General features: G+C 38.1%; 2 protein-coding genes across 2 annotated transcripts; one reads left to right on the top strand and one right to left on the bottom strand.

Moving 5' to 3' along the window:
* The first annotated feature begins 701 nt into the window (after positions 1-701).
* Positions 702-15,823, top strand: LOC149845985 (ERAD-associated E3 ubiquitin-protein ligase component HRD3A-like). The gene is made up of 5 exons (XM_089996105.1): positions 702-1,793; positions 2,961-3,176; positions 14,422-14,745; positions 14,814-15,056; positions 15,378-15,823. The coding sequence occupies exons 1-5, from the start codon at positions 732-734 to the stop codon at positions 15,561-15,563; spliced, it is 2,031 nt and encodes a 676-aa protein (XP_089852231.1). The 5' UTR covers positions 702-731; the 3' UTR covers positions 15,564-15,823.
* Positions 15,824-18,364: 2,541 nt separating this feature from the next.
* Positions 18,365-19,620, bottom strand: LOC149845984 (uncharacterized). The gene is made up of 4 exons (XM_089997817.1): positions 19,438-19,620; positions 19,237-19,312; positions 18,961-19,133; positions 18,365-18,654 (listed from the first exon to the last, which is right to left on the bottom strand). The coding sequence occupies exons 1-4, from the start codon at positions 19,542-19,544 to the stop codon at positions 18,579-18,581; spliced, it is 432 nt and encodes a 143-aa protein (XP_089853943.1). The 5' UTR covers positions 19,545-19,620; the 3' UTR covers positions 18,365-18,578.
* Positions 19,621-20,192: the final 572 nt, after the last annotated feature.

Below are 20,192 nucleotides of genomic sequence, written 5' to 3'. Positions count from 1 at the left end.
GAGTGGGTGCGTTGTTATGCACATCCTGGTGAATTTTTTTGTACCGACCCCCCTTATTCAAAAAGAAAAAGTAATTAAAACGATCCCACGAGACAATGCATCTTCAACATGAATACAGTCCCATCTGTGCTAGACAATGTGTTTTGTCCAAGCGTGGACAAGCACTCAAATGCCCCTAAGCGTTTGACATGTTTGATAAATGCGTCCTAAACAAGCGAGTGGCGTTTATCCAGAACGTGCCACTGACTGGCGCGTACTTGTAGGGATGGCAGTGGACCGGGGGAAAGCGGGGCCCCGCCCCGTTTGGACCGGGGATGAAGGGTATGAAACGGGGATGGAGGTTGTGACCAACTTTCACAAGATTGAAGGCAGAGAAGAATCGCGGATTGGCAATCACAATGACAACTTGCACTTTTAGCGTTTCAATGACCTTGAGAAATTCTGATTGTGATTTACAAATTACAAACACAATCTAAGAATCACAAGATGCATCTGACTCTAGCTAGATCCGACGTGAGCTAGGATAGAGCTTCACACAATCACACTAGAGAAAGCGAGAGATTCCAAGACCCAGAACTTTTAAAATCCGATTTTTCCAAACCGAGACGCCAGCGGGCTTCGTTCGCACCTCCTGGACCAAGCAACGAAAACTCGTGTCCGTCAACAAAAGCGCTCCTTCCCGTCTTCCCTCGGCCATTCCTCCACCGGTTCGTCCCGTCGATTCTCCGACGATGCATCAGGCTCCATGGATCCCCCGCCGCCTGGTCCTCCTCCTCCTCCTCTCTCTCTTCCCCCTCTCCACCTTAGGCCGCCATGTCCTCCTGATCCTCGAAAACGATGACGGGAAGGGGAATTCCGTCCCTTCCCTCGACGAAGAAATCTCCGGCGACGAGGAACCCGCCGGAGACGATTCCTCCTCCACCTCCCACTGGGACGACTTCGGCGATGCCGACGTCAAGCCCGACGAGGAGCTAGATCCTGGCTCCTGGCGCCTCGTCTTCGATTCCGATCCGGTCGGAAACGCCTCCGGCGACGACACTATCTACTTCTCCGGCGTCCATCGCATGATCTCCGCCGCGGACGACGGCGATCTCGGCGCGATGGAGGAGGCGGTATCCGAGATCGACGAGATCGCCGACCGCGGCCACCCGCACGCCCAATCCGTCATGGGGTTCCTCCATGGCGCTGGCTGCCGAGTCGAGCGGAGCGCCGCCAAGGCCTTCGCGTACCACTACTTCGCGGCGGAGGGCGGCAACCCGCAGTCGAAGATGGCCCTTGCCTACACCTACTTCCGGCAGGAGATGTACGACAACGCGGTGAAGCTATACGCTGAGCTCGCCCAGACGGCGCTCGCGAGCTTCCTGATCTCCAAGGACTCGCCGATGATCGAGCAGGTGAGGATCAACGAGGGCGCCGAGGAGAACAAGGAGGCGCTGCGGAAGTTGCGCGGGGAGGAAGACGACGATTTTCAGATAACGGAGTACCAGGCGCAGAAGGGGAACGCCGCGGCCATGTACAAGCTTGGGGTCATCTACTACTTCGGGTTGAGAGGGGTGAGGCGCGACCACGCCAAGGCGCTATCTTGGTTCCTGAAGGCTGTGGACAAGGGCGAGCCGAGTTCGATGGAGCTCCTCGGTGAGATATACGCAAGGGGTGCCGGGGTCGAAAGGAATTACACCAAGTCGTTGGAGTGGCTGAAGCTTGCAGCGAAGCAACGGCTCGTTTCGGCGTACAATGGAATTGGGTATCTTTATGTTAAAGGTTACGGTGTGGAGAAGAAGAACTACACGAAGGTATAGTGAGATCTTTATTTCGTGAGATGTCTTTTCGCCTTCTTTTGTTTCTTGTTTAATTTGCACATTCTTTATGATCCCAACTTCGCTTCTTGCGCTTTAGCGTATCTCTTTAGATAGTGGGAAGCAATTCGACCGGCAAGATTCTTTTCTTATTAGTGCTCTTAGCTTCTGCTCGAACTGTTTCTCTTCTCGTCAAGAAACTAAATTCACACAGTTTTTTAGTATTAACTAAATTCACACAGTTGCACTTTGGAGCCCTCTAGTCGTAAGACATAAGATACATGACATGTAGTTTGTAGCTTTTGAAAGTCGCTAAATGTCCCTTCTGGTTAGTACCATGGCCAAGCATTAGGCATCAAACTGTACAACGGAGAAAGCTTACCTAAATTGGATTTAGAAATTAGAAGACAACAAAGATAGCCTGCAGATGCAAATAAGAGGTAAGAATCTATGTTTGTCAAATAATAGAAACCTTGGCGATGTAAAATATATGTGTGTTACCAATGCCACTTTAGTAAGGAGTCCCAACTATGTTTTGTTCAAGTGGAGTCTTTTTTATGGAGTCGGACACATTGTAGAATCTCGAGATCCTTAAGCTAGGACAAGTTCCTTAGAAGCTTGCTAGCACAATCACGTCTCAATTCTTGTGGGTTGAAAAGAGATTAGGACTTGGAAAAAACATTACTATTGTTGTAGCAGTGGAGTCTTTGCCAAGTGGTTGAGATCTTTTTGATCGTTCATTTTCTTGTTCTCATGTCTTGGTAAACCTCTAACGAGCTCTGGACTAGAGGTGACTCTTAGAAGATTTTTTTTCCTGATCTGTTATAATTTTTCTAATCAGCATTCCTGGTCTTTTCATCAGTGACTGGGGCAACATAAAAGCTATTGAAATGTCATTCTGCAGCTAAAATTTTGTTGAACTTTTGGCATTTTTTCGATGAATATGCTGTTTGAGTGTGTAGAGATGTCAGTACATCTGAGACCAAGGATATTTTGCTTTAATTTTTTTTTTCTTATGAACCATAGCCTTTTGAGCGATTGTAACCTATTGAATACTTCTATGATGGTTTCCTTGTAGAATTATGCAAGTTGTAGTTTTCCCATTTTATGTTTTTCTCTTTTGAATTCTCTAATTAATTTTTGCTGAACCCATATTCTCTGCAGGCGAAGGAATACTTTGAGAAGGCCACTAAGTATAATGACCCAAATGGTCACTATAACTTAGGGGTGCTATATCTCAAAGGGATTGGTGTGAAGAAAAATTTGAAAGATGCAATCCAGCACTTCTTGACTGCAGCTAACCATGGCCAGCCAAAGGCGTTTTACCAACTTGCAAAAATGTTTCAGAATGGAGTAGGCGTAAACAAGGAATTGGCTACGGTACGTCTTTTTGTCATATACTTTTTGGCTGCTGGCTTATGCTACTTTTCTTGTTTGGTTATATCTTAATATGCAATGGTCGAGTGATGTTTTTTCAGCCATCCTCTCATTCATGGGCTGCATAATTTTTGTTCATATCAGCCTTCCACGAAAAGTGCTGCAGACTATATACCAGAAAGTCTGTGAAGTTCTGCTTAAGGCATTAGCCTGTTACGGCCTCTTGCCATCGCCATATATTGCATGAGAAGTTGTTGGCCTTTTGGGATATTAAATACAGGCCATTTATTGTTATTTCTACTTTACATGAGGCTTTGGCTTTGCTTTGGTCATAAAATTTGGTTGATGAAACTCTGCATTTTCCTCTATGCTTCCTTTTTGTGAGAAAAATCTGAAGCTGGTAGAATTGTTTCTGCTTTACATGTGAGTTTTCACTAGATTGCCAGGGCTGCTTATGCATCGGTAACCATGTCATTAAGCATGCCAAGTGATCAATGCATTTGAACACCATTAGGAAGGAGGAAGACACATAACTTGCTACATTAATACACATTCTATCAAGGGAATCATCTTATTTCTGTGCAAATTTGTTTCTTTTGATGAACTTTAAATAATTGTTTAGTGCTCCTTCATAACATAATTTGTTATGTACTGATTCTTAGGAATGCTCAGCTATTCTTTTGGAAAAAGTGCTATGTGATTAAACACCAATTTCCTTTTTTTTTAATATGATTAAAAAACCTTATTACTTCCCTATTGTTCATGCTGTTTCTCTCTCTCTCTCTCTCTATATATATATAGATATATATAAGGTTAAATATAAGAGTGATATTTGGATAAGGAACCCTCTAGTGAAAAGATATACTATTTTTATTTTTTTTGAGTTTTTTTGTACATCTGACCCTCCAGATGTGATCTACATATTAAGTTTAGTAGAAAATTACCTTTGGATCATGTTTTTCTTACGTATATGTCATATTTTACAAGGGTTGAAAAATCAATGGCATATAGTATACCAAATTTTCAAACCTCAAAAAAACATATTTTTACATAAAAAAACTATGATCCAAGGGTCAATTCTTACTATTTTGACCAAGGTTTTAAAACGTATTGTAACCTTTATCAGCCTGGCCCAAGAGCAAGATATGTATCATATCGTAAATTTTTTTATTTTTAATAAGAAAACCCAAAACTTTAAAAAAATAAAAAATCAGGAAAAAATCTAAAAAAAATCGTAACACAAGAAACAATGATAAATAAAACCATAATATCACATATCAAACAATATGAGCTGCATAAGAAATTGAACATTTAATAATCAAAGATAATATGCTATGAATGACATGCATATCTGACAAGAAAAATGAAAACTATGAAATAATATGCATATTAAACAACAAAATTAAGCTAACAAGGCACATGATTCACAATAGTGCATGTTTACATAAACAAAAAAAAATCACAAAGTGTTTCTCAATACTTCAAATTTTACATCACCAAATTTTTTCAAAATTCAAACAAAAACGAACTAGATATTGTCAATCATGATTATGATCATCTTCTTCTTCTTGCAAGAAATTGACCCCAAATCACTCTCAAGCTCTTTAGGAATGAACATGGAATCATCCTAAGAGGCCATATATGTTTCAAAAAAAAGAAAAGAAAAATCGAAATCAGTGCAACTTAAATTGCATTGATTGTGTATTATAAGATATGCCGTGTATTGAGGTGTATCGTACGATACACCTGATACAAGTATGATACACACCTTGACCTTTATCGAGATATGGGTGTGTATCATATCGATTTCCCCCAAAGTTACAATACCTATCATATGATACAGTACAATACTTACAACACTGATTTTGACAAAGATTGGTAAACGAGCCGAGATTGGACTATATTCGGGCTTGGCTTGTGAGCTCGTCACAAGCCAAGCTGAACCCGTTATGAGCCGAGCTTTGCGAGCCGATCACGAAATGACCCCTTTTTTATAAAAATTTGTTTTTAAAATGTTTGTAGGCTCGATAATATATATAATATGTATAAGATATATAAATGTATAATTTGCAAAACGAGCTTATATGAGTTGAGCCAAGCTTGTCATGTTCGTGCTCAGCTCATTAGCCTAAACGAGCTGGCTCGTAGCTCGGCATGCCGAGCTCATTTTCTGAGCTGAGCCAAACAGTGAGCTGCTCATCTCGTTTCCCAGACCTAATTTTGACCATGCTGCTCAAAACAACCACACCCTATGAGTTCCAACTAAGGGTTTCCTTACCCACAAGGGTAGTATGTGTGTGTGTGTGGAGAGAGAGAGAGAGAGAGAGAGAGAGAGAGAGAGAGAGAGAGAGAGAGAGAGAGAGAGAGAGAGAGAGAGATGGTTCAGACTTGAATCCACATATTTTTTGTCTGTGTTCACTTCTTTGGTCTGGCTTATATATGATGTGTGCTTCCTTAGGTCTGCTGACCTGCATCTCAGTGGAACCTTATTGTTCTTTATCAAGGTTGCTATGTTCGACTGACTTGGGCCTCACCTGGTGAGCCCAATTTTCCCTAACCAGCATATTATGTACATTAGCCTGCTTGTTTTCCACTAGATATATTTCTTGTACCCACTTGGATTAACATCGTCCTACCCAAGTTCACTAACCTCATTCTACCTAGACTCACATAGAGCTAGCACGTGATTTGCATCAGTTGTACTAGTAGACCCATTTGAACCAAATCTAGATCATAACGACACACATTTGAGTTGCATAATGTCAAACTCAATTGCACTTGCTTGTTTTTTCATCAAATCTTATATGCACCCATCTAGATCGACTTTCATACAACCCATGCCGATTGAGATTTCACTGCCTAACTTTTGTTAGCTTTTAATTCTCATCTTCCACTGGTCATTCAAATAAGAACATGTGATCATTTTCTTAACGATCAATTTTTTGGGGTATTTGCGCAAAGATATTATTTTGACATATGTAAAAACTTGTTTAGTTCAAGCTTCTTAACTTCATTCTAAATTTTAGGGCAACCATAAAATTATTTGATTCATATATATGATTTGAAATGGTTTTATTATCATTTATCCTTTGTTTACTTGAGAAAATTGGCCCTTAATGTGTGGAACATCTTCTTCACTTTTCAACACTTCTGATCAATGTGATCAACCTCAACCGAGCCTGTACTTACGAGCCAGCCTATATAAACATTCTTTGAATACCTAGAGACTCAAGATTCATCTTGTCTAGGAATTAGTGGGACTCAGGCAGGTAAACTTGGTGACTTTCCCAAGTGAATAATGGCACTAAAGTCTAGCATCAAGAAAGAATCTTAGACGAAGAATTAAGCATCATTTGATGAAGTTTATTATAGTAATTTGTTCTGTAGATACAAATCTATAATGAAACTAGTCAAGCAATCAAGGTCTTCAATCCCAAGATGAGAATAACAATTAATAATATCTCAAATTTAAAGAGAACTAGCAAGTAATCAGTGAAAACGTGTGAGTGGCTAACAATCAAAAGTTGATTGCCAATTTCGCAGTTTATAATGCAGGTTATAAAACACAAGTAATGACCTTCACTTGTTGCTCAAAATATAAAGAAAGTAGTGGCCTTCTATTGGAAAGTATATTCTTGAGACATGAAGTCACCACTCACACATGATGTAAAAGTTATAATAAAACTGAAAGTTAATAGTCTATCTAATACATGAATATACATTATAATTTAGATTGTTATGAAGTTTATCTTGAAAAGAAAACAAATCTAAGAAATATGTCAAGTTTATCTCAAGTTTCAACTTTTGTAGTTCATAAATCCATTGTCTATATCATCTATGGATTCTCAAATTCTCAATTGCTATTTGCCCTCCTTTGAAGTACTTGTATTTGAAAGCCCAAGTGAAACTAGTGTAGAAGACTAGAAGTGTTTTGTAGTTGCATTATCACCACCATTATCTTCATCTTCAACTTCTTTAGTATTCTCCACTTCCCTAATTCCTTCAAAAAGTCCAATTTATAATAGATAAAAATTTTAAAAACTTAACTAGGTTAATTTCATTTAAAAAGAAAAAAGAAAATATATATATATATATATATATATATATATATAGATAGATAGATAGATAGATAGATAAGTTCCAACATCATCTCCCTTGTAAACTCCATCTTGCATGCCTGTTCATCCACTGATGTTTGCAAGTATATAGGAAGATGGATAGAGAACAACATTTTGCTTTAAATGTTTTTCTTGCAAATGTAAGTCGTAAGGGACAAAAACTAGATTACTTCACCCTTTTTTTATAATTTACTCCTCCATTTTGTGGGTTTGGTAAATGGTATTCCAGATATGCTGGCATCAACACAAGGAACATATTTGTCTGATTGTACATCTGGAAATTCACTGGAGATCAAGAGCGCCTCTGCCATGCATCTCCCACCATGTCATTACATGCATTTTAAGTTAACAAACAAAGTATAACAATTTCAAAATTTAAATAAAAAAGTGATAATATGTAAGAGACTAAGAGCTATTAAAAAAGCATTATCAATTTCTCATTATCACTTGGTTTATGTTTGTCCCTAGTGCTAATAACCATGTAACTGCCAAAACCATCATTTTCCTCTTCAAATGGTAAGTTAAACATAATTATAAAACCAACTTGTAAGCCACTGTATCTTCTAAAGTCTAACCCAAAGTTTATCATTAAGAACAGCAAGGGTGAGAGAATTGAAAGGTGGGGAGTGGAATGAAGATGTTTTAGTAATTGTGTTTTGCTCTATGCACCATTCGCAATGGAAAAGTGATCAGAAGGGAAGCACATTAGATTATTAAGGGGCATTTGGATCACAAACAAAAACCTGAGTTTCTTAATAAATAAGTTTTGGTGAAATCCAGGTTTTACAAAAACTTGGATTTTCAGTGTTTGGATGACAGAAACTCCAAAACATGGCTTTATTGATTTTTAATTATGGCAATTTTTCAGCCACCCAACGGCTGAGTGGTTTTATGCATTGTTTGTGGCAAAAAAAGTCAATGAAAAACAAAACAAGGGGATAAAACAAAACAAAATGGCAGTTTTCTGGCTACCTAACTGTTGGAAAATGACCAGGAGCTGCTTTGAATAATGGGCAACACTCCCTCCTGTCTAGTAGTTGGAAAACAGCCAAAATAGAGAAAGAGGACATAGGTTTCTGTCCGTTTTGACCTTTGGCTGTTTGGGCCGATCGTTACCATCAATGTCGAACGGTCCTATAACTCATTTCTGATCACCTTGGCGAGACGGTGGTTGCACTAGAATGTTGTAAATTCAGGCCAATCTTTCTATTTAGTGATGTCTGAAAAATGATTTCTAAGGTTCTTGCCAATGGATTAAAAAGGTTGATTTATTTGGTGGTGTCTCCAAGCCAATCTGCATTCATAACTGGAAGGAGAATCATCCAAGAATGTGTGATCATAGGCCACCTAGGTGTAAGTAAAATGCCTAGGCTTTACAATTCCTAGGTCAATACCTTAAAAGGTGCCAATTTTGCCGACTAGGGTGCCTAGTCAGCGATTAAGCTGCCCTCACGTAGGTGCAAGGGCTGTTTAGCCATTTTTGTATATATTTTAAAAATGTATGAAGGGAGGGGGTTAACATTAGGGATGCAAATGGGTTGGAACCAAGATAAAACTTTTGCAAATTTTGGCTGTTCTGGATCCAACCGGGTACGATTCCCAAACATATTTAGCTGTTACAGATCTGAACCATTGCATCCCTAATTAATTTTAAATGATTATGTTTTTTTATGTGTGTGATAATTTGTTTATGATGATTTTTTTCTGCTAAAAGCTGAAATTGAGATGTATATATGTGTGAGTTTTTTGTAAATTTTTCTATAAAAACGTTGAAAACATGTTTAGTACTATTGATTATCTAATATGTTATTTATATATGTGTTATTGTGCTTCTATGATGTTTTCCGTGAAAGGCAGAAAGTATGATTATATATATATATATATATATATATAGAGAGAGAGAGAGAGAGAGAGAGAGAGAGAGAGAGAGAGAAAGAGAGAGAGAGAGATGCTAACCGGGCTTTGGAAAGGTTTTTCCGTGTGTACCTTAAATCTTACCGGACAGATGCATTTTTCATGCTTTATTTTATAGCAATTGACTCTTGGATCATTCAACCATCACTTTTAACTTTGCAATAAACACACTTATCAGATTCATTCACAACAAAGCCAAATGATAAAATAATATTATCAAACTTCTCATGCCATTGTTTAGGGGCTTGTTTTAGTCCATATAATGACTTAACAAGTCTACAAACTTTATTTTCATTATAAGAAGCCACATAACCCTCAGGTTGATCCATATAGATCTCTTCTTCAAGATCGCCATGCAAAAAGACAGTCTTCAAGTCTATTTGATGGATCAAGAGATCATAAATGAAATCCAATACAATAAGCACCCTAACTGTGGTCATCCGGGTAACCGGAGAATATGTATCTAAATAATTTATTCCCTCCTTTTTGTTTGAACCCCTTGAAAACCAGTCTTGCCTTGTACTTGTCAATGGATCCATCTGGTTTCAACTTCTTCTTAAAGATCCATTTGCACCCAATAGTGGAACTACCACGAGGGAGGTCAACCAATTCCCAAGTGTCATTAGAGACAATGGAGTCCATTTCACTCTTTATGGCTTCTTTCCAATGCCTTGCTTCAGGTGAAGCCATTGCATCTCGGAAAGTGGGAGGATCATCCTCGATAAGGTAAGTGATAAAATCACTTCCTAAATCCTTGGTAATCCGCGGTCTCTTGCTTCTTCTAGGTTCAGCCACTTTCTCAGACTCAATGGGTCTATGATGAGAACAAGATGGTTCTACTCACACATCTGTCATCTTTTCCACATGTTCGGGAATGAAACCAGAAGTTGAAGGTATATCTAAAGAAGAAAGATTCTGAGGTACACCAACTTTCATGGGAAATACATCCTCAAAGAATATAGCTTCTCGAAGCTCAACAATAGAGTTTACATCTATGCCAGATATCTCAGACTTAATTATTAAGAACTTGTAGGCATAGTTGTTATCTACATAACTCAAAAAGACATCAATTATGGTTTTAGGACCCAGCTTCTTCCTGTTGTGCTCTGGGACAACTACTTTTGCAAGGCACCCCCACACTTTAAGGTATTTCAAGCTCGATTTCCTATTTCTCCAGAGTTCAAAAGGGTTATTGTCCTTATGCTTCTGAGGAACTCTATTCAGAATATGGCAAACCGTATTCAGAGCATCCCCCCACATATAGGTAGGTAATTCAGAACTCCCAAGTAGAGCATTTATCATGTCAGTTAGGCTTCTATTCGTTCTTTCTGCAATCCCATTAGATTGAGGAGAATATGGAGCAGTAAACTCATGAACTATGTCAACAGATTTGCAATATTCATCGAGTTTATTAGAGGTATATTCTCCCCCTCTATCAGACCTCAATCTTTTAAGTTTTCTATCGGTTTGTGTTTCTGCTTCATTCTTAAAAATAAGAAACTTATCAAAAACTTCATCTTTTAATTTTAGCAGATACACATAACAGTATTTACTGCCATCATCTATACAAGTGATAAAATACTTTTTATGATTTCTGGTTAACACTCCATTAAACTCACATACATCTGTGTGCACCAGATCCAATATTTCAGAATCTCTAACAATCGTATGAAAATGTTTCTTACATTGTTAATATTTTTAAAAAATTGCTGGTCTAAGATTTTTTAAAATATTGAAGGATTAAAAAATCATGTTTTTCATCGAAAAAACACGATCCAAGTGTTGTTTCCTAGTAAATTGACCGTGCTGAACACATCTATACAGTCAGATTTAAGTAATACGCGGAGAAAACCCTTCAAAAGCCCGGTTAGCATGGGGGTTAGCTAGAAAAGTAGTTAGCAACTACCACCTTCTCTCTCTCTATATATATATATCTATATATCTATCTATCTATCTATATATATATATATCATAGTCACATGTATTGTTAAAAGCAATTTCTCGGTGAGGGGTATTTCTCAGAGAGATTTTCAAAAGTTGATAAATCTTGGGAATATCTCGGGATTTTAAAAATTTGAAAAAAATATAAATAACAACAAAAAATCTAAGAAAATAATAGGTTTTGCATTATTTTTCTTTCAAAAATATTAAAAAACATGTTTTAAAGGCTTTAAAATATAAAAGAAACACAAAATAAGAAATGCAAACTTAAAATAAAATAAAAAAGAGTTTTCCCAAAAACATCGCGATATTATCGTGATAATATTGCGATATTATAGTGATAATATCGCGATATTTTGAAAATATCGTGAGATATTACCTTTAATATTGGCTACCTTAAAATATCAGTATTTCTCGTGATATGTTCAAAATGTCGCCGATATTGGTGACAGTGATATATATATTCTGATTATGCTATGAATAAATATATATGTTTGTGTGTTACAATCAATTTTTTTGAAAGACTGAAATCTTATTTTGTTAATTATACTGAATATGTTATGTATAATTTGATATATATCTATGTCACAAGGATACAGGTATGTACGTGTATGTGACTCGTAAACTTGACACTGATTTGGCAAAACTTTGAAAAGTATGAGATGGCTATATATATATATAAAGTGTTATAAAATAATTTATATTTTACACTCAAAAAGCTTTTTTCTGTGTTGCATTATGCACTTATAAAGTGTTTTATATTAATGTATTATACAATTAACATGAAATGTTTTATATTGCCCACATGTGAGGGCATTTTTATAATAATTGTTAGATGAGGGAGTTTTTGAATTATCTCCCTCCAATTGACCCTCTCTCTTAGTCAACGATGTGATTGGTGAAAATTTAAAAATAGTGCTGTCATTTACATGTCAAAAAGTCGTTATTACATCTTCAAAAAAGGTACCATGACATGTAATCTCTTCCACTGCCAAAGGACACAAGGGCACAGTGGAGACTTCCCTCAAAAGCAAACAGTTTTTTGGTTATTTTTACATTAAAATGATCAACATTTTGAATGAGTCTGACACTTTGTAGATCGTGTCATGAGTTTGTCGCTCATTAAATCGTGTCGAACATCGTGTCCTAGTGTCGTTTGTGACACGGGGCCATTTAGATGTATCACTTTGACACATATATATATAATTTATATTCTAGTTATATATATTTTTGTGAAAGCATGTGTAATTTGTATTTGCATTTAGAGGTCTACCGACTAGGCACCTCCTAGCGCTTTTGACTACAGAGATAAATGGACAGGTCAAACATTCATTTAGGCATAGTCAGGTCCTTAGGCAGGGAGATCCTCAATCTCTTTTGTTGTTTAATAACAAAGGAGGATGGTCTTAGTAGGTTAATTCATAAGGCTTTGCTGATGATATATTACCTTTTTGGTTTTCTGATACGGAATGATTTTGGAATTTGGAGAATTTTGACTGACTTCGAAAATAGTGAAGGTAACTTCTGGTCTCAAAGTGATGAAACCAAGCACAGTTTGATAGTTCTCAATGCATGTGGTTTGACTCATTAACAGTGGAATGTATAGGTCTGTCACCTCATTTGTCTGGACCCAAAGAAACACGTTGGGCTGTTACTGAGGACATGATAGCAAAAAATACTACTAATGTGAACTGCTAACAACCTATGGTAGGTAGAAGCATTACATTAAACTTTGCGTTATCTAGCATCCCTTTTACATGATCATTTTTCACATCCCCGAATGACAGAGAAGAGGTCCATAAAACTGTATAAGGGCTTTATGGAAAGGCAATTGTGGTAGTTAGGGTTAGTTTGCAATATCTTGATGACAGGCTTACTTGCCAATTGATATGAGAGGGCCGAACATAAGGAGATTGAGGTTAATGAATGTATCCCTCATTCAAAAAAGATGCTTCTCTGTCATGAGAATGATTGGTGGCTTGGACTTGCAAAGAAGAAACTTAAAAGAAAAGGGTGTCTGTCGGTACTGAGAACTAATTATGAATGGAAACAGGTCCTTGAAAATGGTGGATGATGGTTTTGAACATTTTCAAGGAAAGGGTTACTTATAGACTTTTTGAATGATATTGGTTGGTGATTCGTGAGATTTTTTTTTCCAACTTTTCCAAGATTTATATAATATTATAGAAATGGAAGATGCACACTGGTGGAAAGTTGGTCCAGGCTTGGGAGGACTCTTGGAACTGCAGTAGAAGAATGATGGTGCATGATATTCTCACTTTCATTTGATTCCTAATTGTCTAGATGACTCTTTAGAATAGATTAATTTGTCTAATGGTTTATTTCTTGTGCAACCTTGTAATCTGTCACATAGGTGCGGGTGCAGATGCGGCGATGCGGCACTTTAAAAAAACTTGGGTGTGGGGGTGCGGGGAGGGTATATATATAATTTTTAACAGTTTTAAGTTAACACTACATGTATGTGCGTGCATATATATATATAATATTAGATAAAAATGGACTTGATTAGGGTTAACTGAATATACTTTTGGATAGAAATGGACCTCAATGTGGTTAACTTCACTTAACACAAAGGAAGCTGTGTCCAAGTGTCGCACCCGCCTGGGTGTGGGTGCGACGCGGTGCCCTGTTAGAAGAGTCCATGTTACATAGCTTGTAATATTGCAGCCTTAGAACCCCCTTGGGTGTGTTTGATTGCCTCAAATCTCAGACCTGAGGCAATCTGAAATGCTTGGAATATGAGATCCCCTGCCTAGGATCTTGGCCTGACAGGTTATTTGGTCACTGAACTGCTTCCCTTGCACATCGCTTCATCACTTGTGAATGGTAGGCTGCTATTGGTCTATGACTCTTGCCCAAGGCTGGATTACCAAGTGTAGTCTATGGAAATTGACAACAGAATCAAAGAATCAGTTGGTGGAATTAGTTATCCTGCAAAATATAAAAAGAAGCATCATCCATACTTCTTGTCATGTTGAACTAGTGATTATTTAATATCTATATCTAGGGGAAAGTAAGTCAGGATCAGTTCATGTGATTATTCAACCATTGGATGCTAGCTGGAAGCTGAGATACAGTTTAACCAATTCATAGTATGTCATTTTAAGGTGTCGATATATATATATTAATACCTGTTTGATAATCATTTGAGTGATAGTGGTTGGTGCTTGGCTCAACATGCTGCTTTTTCTATGAGATGATTCTGTCACTTTGAAAGGAAAGTCCATATCCATTTTTGAGATTCATGTTTGCAGGCTGCAACTTTATATAAAATAGTTGCAGAAAGAGGACCTTGGGGTTCGCTGTCACGCTGGGCTCTTGAGTCATATCTGAAAGGTGAAATAGGCAAAGCATTCTTCATATACTCAAGAATGGCAGAGATGGGATATGAGGTTGCACAGAGCAGTGCTGCATGGATTCTTGATAAATATGGTGAACGCAGTTTGTGCATGGGAGAATCTGGATTTTGCACAAACACAGAAAGGCATCAACGAGCACACAGTTTGTGGTGGCATGCATCTGAACAGGGTAATGAGCATGCAGCACTGCTCATTGGTGATGCATACTATTATGGACAGGTATACTCTCTCTCTCTCTCTCTCTCTCTCTCTAACACATGCGTACATGATATATCTTCGTACTGCAGGGTACAGAAAGAGACTATGAGCGTGCAGCAGAAGCTTATATGCATGGTCGCTCCAAACAGAACTCTCAGGCCATGTTCAACCTTGGATACATGCATGAGCATGGAGAAGGCCTTCCCTATGACCTCCACTTGGCTAAGAGATATTATGACCAAGCACTCGAGAATGAACCAGCTGCGAAGTTACCTGTCACACTTGCACTCTTTAGTGTCTGGATAAGGATGAACTATGCAGATACCATTCTGGTGAGGTTTATGTTGACACTTATTCGATATTGTTTTCTTTACTTGACAAAAGCATGACAGTCTAGTGGGTTCCTTCTTTCTGGCAATCAACAATTATCTTCTTCAGTTTCATATTGACGAGTTGTTGAAAGTCTTCTTGCATTTAAAAAAAAAATTGCTGGATTTCTGGTGTTCACAAATTATGAAAATAAGTTTTTTTTTTCTTGAAAATTTCTTTTCTTAGATGTTTATGCTGCATTCAAGTGTCTCGATCTCTAGTTATAACTTCTGCAATAGAAGTTATCAGCGGGTAGTTTATGATGGGCTGTTGCTTGATTGCAGATTGATTTCCTGGATTCACTTCCCAAGGTCTGTCCTAAAGTGGGAGCTTGGATACAGAGCAACATTATGGATGAAGGCAATGCTACCATCCTCACCCTCTTTGTCTGCCTTGTCACAGTCCTCTACCTCCGACAACGGCGACAGGCAGTTGCTCCTCCCCTTGAACCACAAATTGTTGTCAATTAAGTTCTTGAAGATTTCAATTTGATGCATGGAGTCATACTTGAAGGAGAATTATGATCAGTTTTGTGTAAAATAGTCTCCCTCATCAAAGTCATTCGCAGTCTGTAAACTAGAAGGCCTTCGTGGAAACTACCGAATTTGGTGATCAGATGAAATGTCCGAAACCCACTTAGTGTAAATATGAGTCGAACCCCAATGCTTAAATTCGAAAAATGGTAGTTGGGGGTCTTTTTTGGAACCATAAAGGCATATAAATTCGTGAATTTTGTGGTGGGTTCCTCTTTTGACAGCAATTTGTTGTAGCCTTCAATTTCATAGGATGAAATCTAATTAGAACTGGAAATATCTGGGAAATCTTCATTGTGGATAACATGGAAAATGTGTTTTATTGATAGAGCCATAGAGGTGCTAGTTATGTTGCCTTCAGGAACAAGTGAGAGTTTGTGGTTTATTTGCTTTAAAGTTGAAATCTTGGTTAAGGCTTGGTTGAAGACTGCAGAGCAAAGTTGGTTCAGACCGATGGGTCAAGTTCAAATGCTTAACGGACTGCATTGCACGACATAGTGGGACACCCCAACAGACTAAGAAGATACAAGTGAGCTTAGTCTTGCTAAGTCATGGTCAGGTTGTTTTTAAGTATTGGATGAGTGGTTTATCTTAGTTTGGACTCGCAATGGCTTGACCTAGTCATACAAATCGTTTCATCAAACTTGTTGCTACCCTTGCAATACTAGGTTCACTCTCGGCTTACCTGTGTGTAACGATGAAAAAACTTCCAGATATGGGTTGGATAATTCTTGACCTGATATTGTATCTGAATTTTACAAAAAATGGTACGGTTTTGGATCTAGATGCGAGTCAAACCTTGTAATGGGTTGGATACAACAGATAAACAGCAACAGTTCGGCAAATGCAGGATGTCAATTGCCGGTGTTCAGTTCAGATGACCTGTTTATCCAGATTCCGACTTCACGATTTGTTTAGCTAAACAGTTGGATCTGGTTTGGTTCTCACATCGGATTGCAAATGAAATTTTAGATATGGTTAAGATCTGAAAGCTGACTTTCTATGACGCCCGTATATATGCCAAATGGATCCACATCCAGTAAGGTATTTGGGCTTTCCCTCTCCATGTCCAAACCTGAACTCAACCTGAACAAAGACCACCCATGATGAAATGGTCTCTAGGCCCAATCTCAATCATTCCTTTCCGGATGAAAATATATGCAGGTGCACCATAGTGGTTCTAGAATGTAGTCCTTACCCAACCATGTGTCTACGAAAATCTACTCGGATCTAACTGGTTTGATTCTTTAAATTGGGTGTAGTCTAAGGACCCATGTTACAACCCTAGATTGGGTGTCGAACCATGAAAAAAAAGGCTATCGTCCATGTATTTTGCCTAGAGATGCAAACGGAATGGATCCAGTATGCAACATTTATGAATTTTGGCTGTTCCTACCCTATATGGATCCAGCTTTGATACATATTTAGCTGATCCAGATCCAGATCCGATCCATTTCACCCCTAATTTTTTATGAGAGTTTGAATCCTTTTCAAATTTCTCATACTTTAAGAAAAATCTTACAAAAGACAGGAAAACAATATGTAAACTTGACCCATGAATTTAAACGTGGCCTTTCTTTTTCTTATTTTGTTTTTGAAGGAATTGCAAAAAAAGTGACATTTTTTTCATAACTTGGTCTTGATGCCAGGCCTCTTTGTAATTCTTTTGGAGAAGATGGAATGCTGGTATATGATCCAAGCAACTATTTTTGGGGAAAATTTCCTTAATTTTGCTAGAAAATTTTGATGCCTTATTGCAAGGGGAAGAAGGCCCAAAATAGTGTCATGACCAAATGATGCTGGAGAAGCCCGGGTCTGTAAAATTTCATTTGGATCCATTTTGATATTTTTAGGTTTTTTTTAAGTTTGGATAATTTTTTATTTGGGTCATTGTACAATGAATATTTGAGCTTAGTAATTGATTTATATTTATTTTTAGTAGAATTAGAATTTGCTTCCTTAATTGTTGTCTATTAGTTTGAGTTTTACTAGGATCAAAATTCTTGCATAAATATAAGAAAGATCTAAGATTATAAACATTTCTTAGATAATCTCTTAGTTGAGCCTCAATTTTCATCAATTTGATATCAGAGCAAGATCCTAATCTTATGACGAGTGCCAAGAAATGGTCAAGAAGAGCGACAAAAAGAGGCGCGACGTCGATAAAGTTGATGTTGAAAGAGTTGATTGAAGAAGTAAACCGCCGTTCAGAGCATTGGAAGTAGCGTTCAGAAAAAATATGCTTTCATCACCACCACTACCAGCCATCAACGAAAGGCAGGTTGACCTTGGTCCTCCCTCAGGTGGCAACAAGCGGAGAGAGAGAGAGCGTGCTGCGCCCCTCTCCCTCCTCTCATCTGTATTATGAGTCCATAACTCACAAGGTAGAACAAGATTAAGGCCTGAATCCATAAAAATCGGTTTGGATTCATTATGTTTTAATTTTTTTTTTTTATCATTTAGATCACTTTTAGTATTTAGATCATTTTACCATGGGTCTTGAATCAGATATTCAGATTTAAGATAATTAAGAAAAAAATTATTTTCTTAAGAGTTTATTAGATTAGGTAGTTTAATTGATGTGAGATTTGATAGACCTTTGAGTTGGATGATTAATTATTATTATCTTCATTGAATTTATGTAAAATTTATTTTGGTAAATAGCTTATATTTTCTCGTATAAATCTAGCCCTCGATTTACATCGGCAAATGAAAAGACTCCTCAACTCTTATTGACATTGAGCAGGAAAGAGATTGATTCGGATCGTATATACCAAAACATTAAACGTCAAAAGGCAAATCATCGACACATATGTCGACGATAGACAACAGTTCGCGTTCTTTCATTACATGGAAGAGAAAACAACACTCCGAAAAGAAGGAAAGAAAACGAAAGTAGCAAAAGCTCAGAAACTACGAAGGTAGGCGAATGAAAGAAAACTATGTATCTGCTCATCCATGAATAAGGCTGACTGCAAACGAAACCGTGCACACCGCGAGACCCAACAGAGCCAGAAGGTTGAACCTCCTGCAGAAACATAAAGACGCAAGATTAATCAGACCCAATCCAAAAAAAAAATTGAAACGAAAAGACCAACTACACCATTTACTACAACTAGGCCAGATCTGAAAAAATGATGAGAGAGATGACCCTGAGACAAGATCTAGGAAGCACTCCCCCCCCCCCTGATCATATTCCTTTCTTGGTGCATTCTAAATGTGGAATAGCACCTCTATCCCCTCAACCAAAAGATGAGAAAGCCATCTACCTCCTAAATCTACACACCCCATCATGAGAAAACCCCCCGTTGGTTTGGCTTTGAATCAAACATACCCGATAGTCAATCTCTTGGCTGGGTCTCCGGTGGAATAACCGGTGAAGTAGAAGTAGCGAGCGACGGTGTAAACAACGCCCAAACCGGCGGCGGACAGAGGATGGCGGAGGCCTCCCAACAAGAGGAGGACGAAGAAGATGGGCATCACCTCAAGGGAGTTCTGGTGCCCTCTCTGCATCACCAACAAAGGCACAAAAGCACTCATCACTAACAATTCAAGATTTCGAAACCAAAAAGGGAGGATAGCAATATTGAAAGATCGTTCATGGATATACCTGGACGCAGTTGAAGAGCTTTGCCTCCTTGTTCTCTGATTCAATGGCGTAGAGGGTCGGATAGGGAACCTCATACCTGCAAGAAAAAGGCCCAAAGAAGAAGTGGGGTGTTTACCTTAACCATTGAGAGAGGATGAGAAGAGTGTTAAGAGAAGTGAGAGAAAGAAATAAAGGGGAGCGTCTGTATAATATATTGAATACCTTTTCCTGGCCAAGACAACTTGGAAGGCCATCCAGAAGTTGAACAAGGAATAGAAGACGAGAACAAGGACGACGAACCCATACTCTTTAGCTATCTCGATTGCCATCGTTTCTTCTTATTCTCTTTTGCTCTTCGGATCGGTGGTTGAATTTCCTTATGAAGATGAGATGATGGAAGAAAACCATACAGGGGATTACTATATTTATATTGCCTTGGCAGTTTCGTTGTTGTTCTGCAAGCTTCGGGATGGGGTGGGTGGCTTCAGTCGCAAGGCACGACCTTGCAGTGCAGAGGCCCAGAGTGGTTGACGAACGTAATGACGCATTCAATGAGGGCGTGGGAACTCCAGAGTACAGTTGAGTTTAATCTGAAAAAACTTCAAAAGCACGCCTAAAGTTTTGACAATGATAAAAACACACCCAACTTTTGGTAATCACAACACATGTTTAACATCAACTTAAATTTTTTTTTTTTTAAAGCCAAGCTGGGATTAGTCTGATCCAAACAGTTATACAACTATACCATTGGGTTTTGAACCTGCAACATCCCAACGCAAGGTGACGTTAGAAAAAACTTCAAAAGCTGCTCCTACCACACAAGCAGAGCCCCCTAACTTCAATTTTGACCCAAGTGAACCCTAGGCTTTTTGAATTAACAGTGATAAAGTTTAGGTTAGTTTTTAACAATATTGAGAACTTAGATGTGTTTTTTCTTATCACCCAAAATTTAGTTGTATTTTTTGAAATCTTCTCTT

This window comes from Nuphar pumila, chromosome 2, assembly GCF_984573655.1.
Source record: "Nuphar pumila chromosome 2, dmNupPumi1.hap1.1, whole genome shotgun sequence".
NCBI classification, from domain to species: domain Eukaryota; kingdom Viridiplantae; phylum Streptophyta; class Magnoliopsida; order Nymphaeales; family Nymphaeaceae; genus Nuphar; species Nuphar pumila.
The sequence above is the reverse complement of the archived record's forward strand: the minus strand, read 5'-3'. Positions and strand labels throughout refer to the sequence as shown.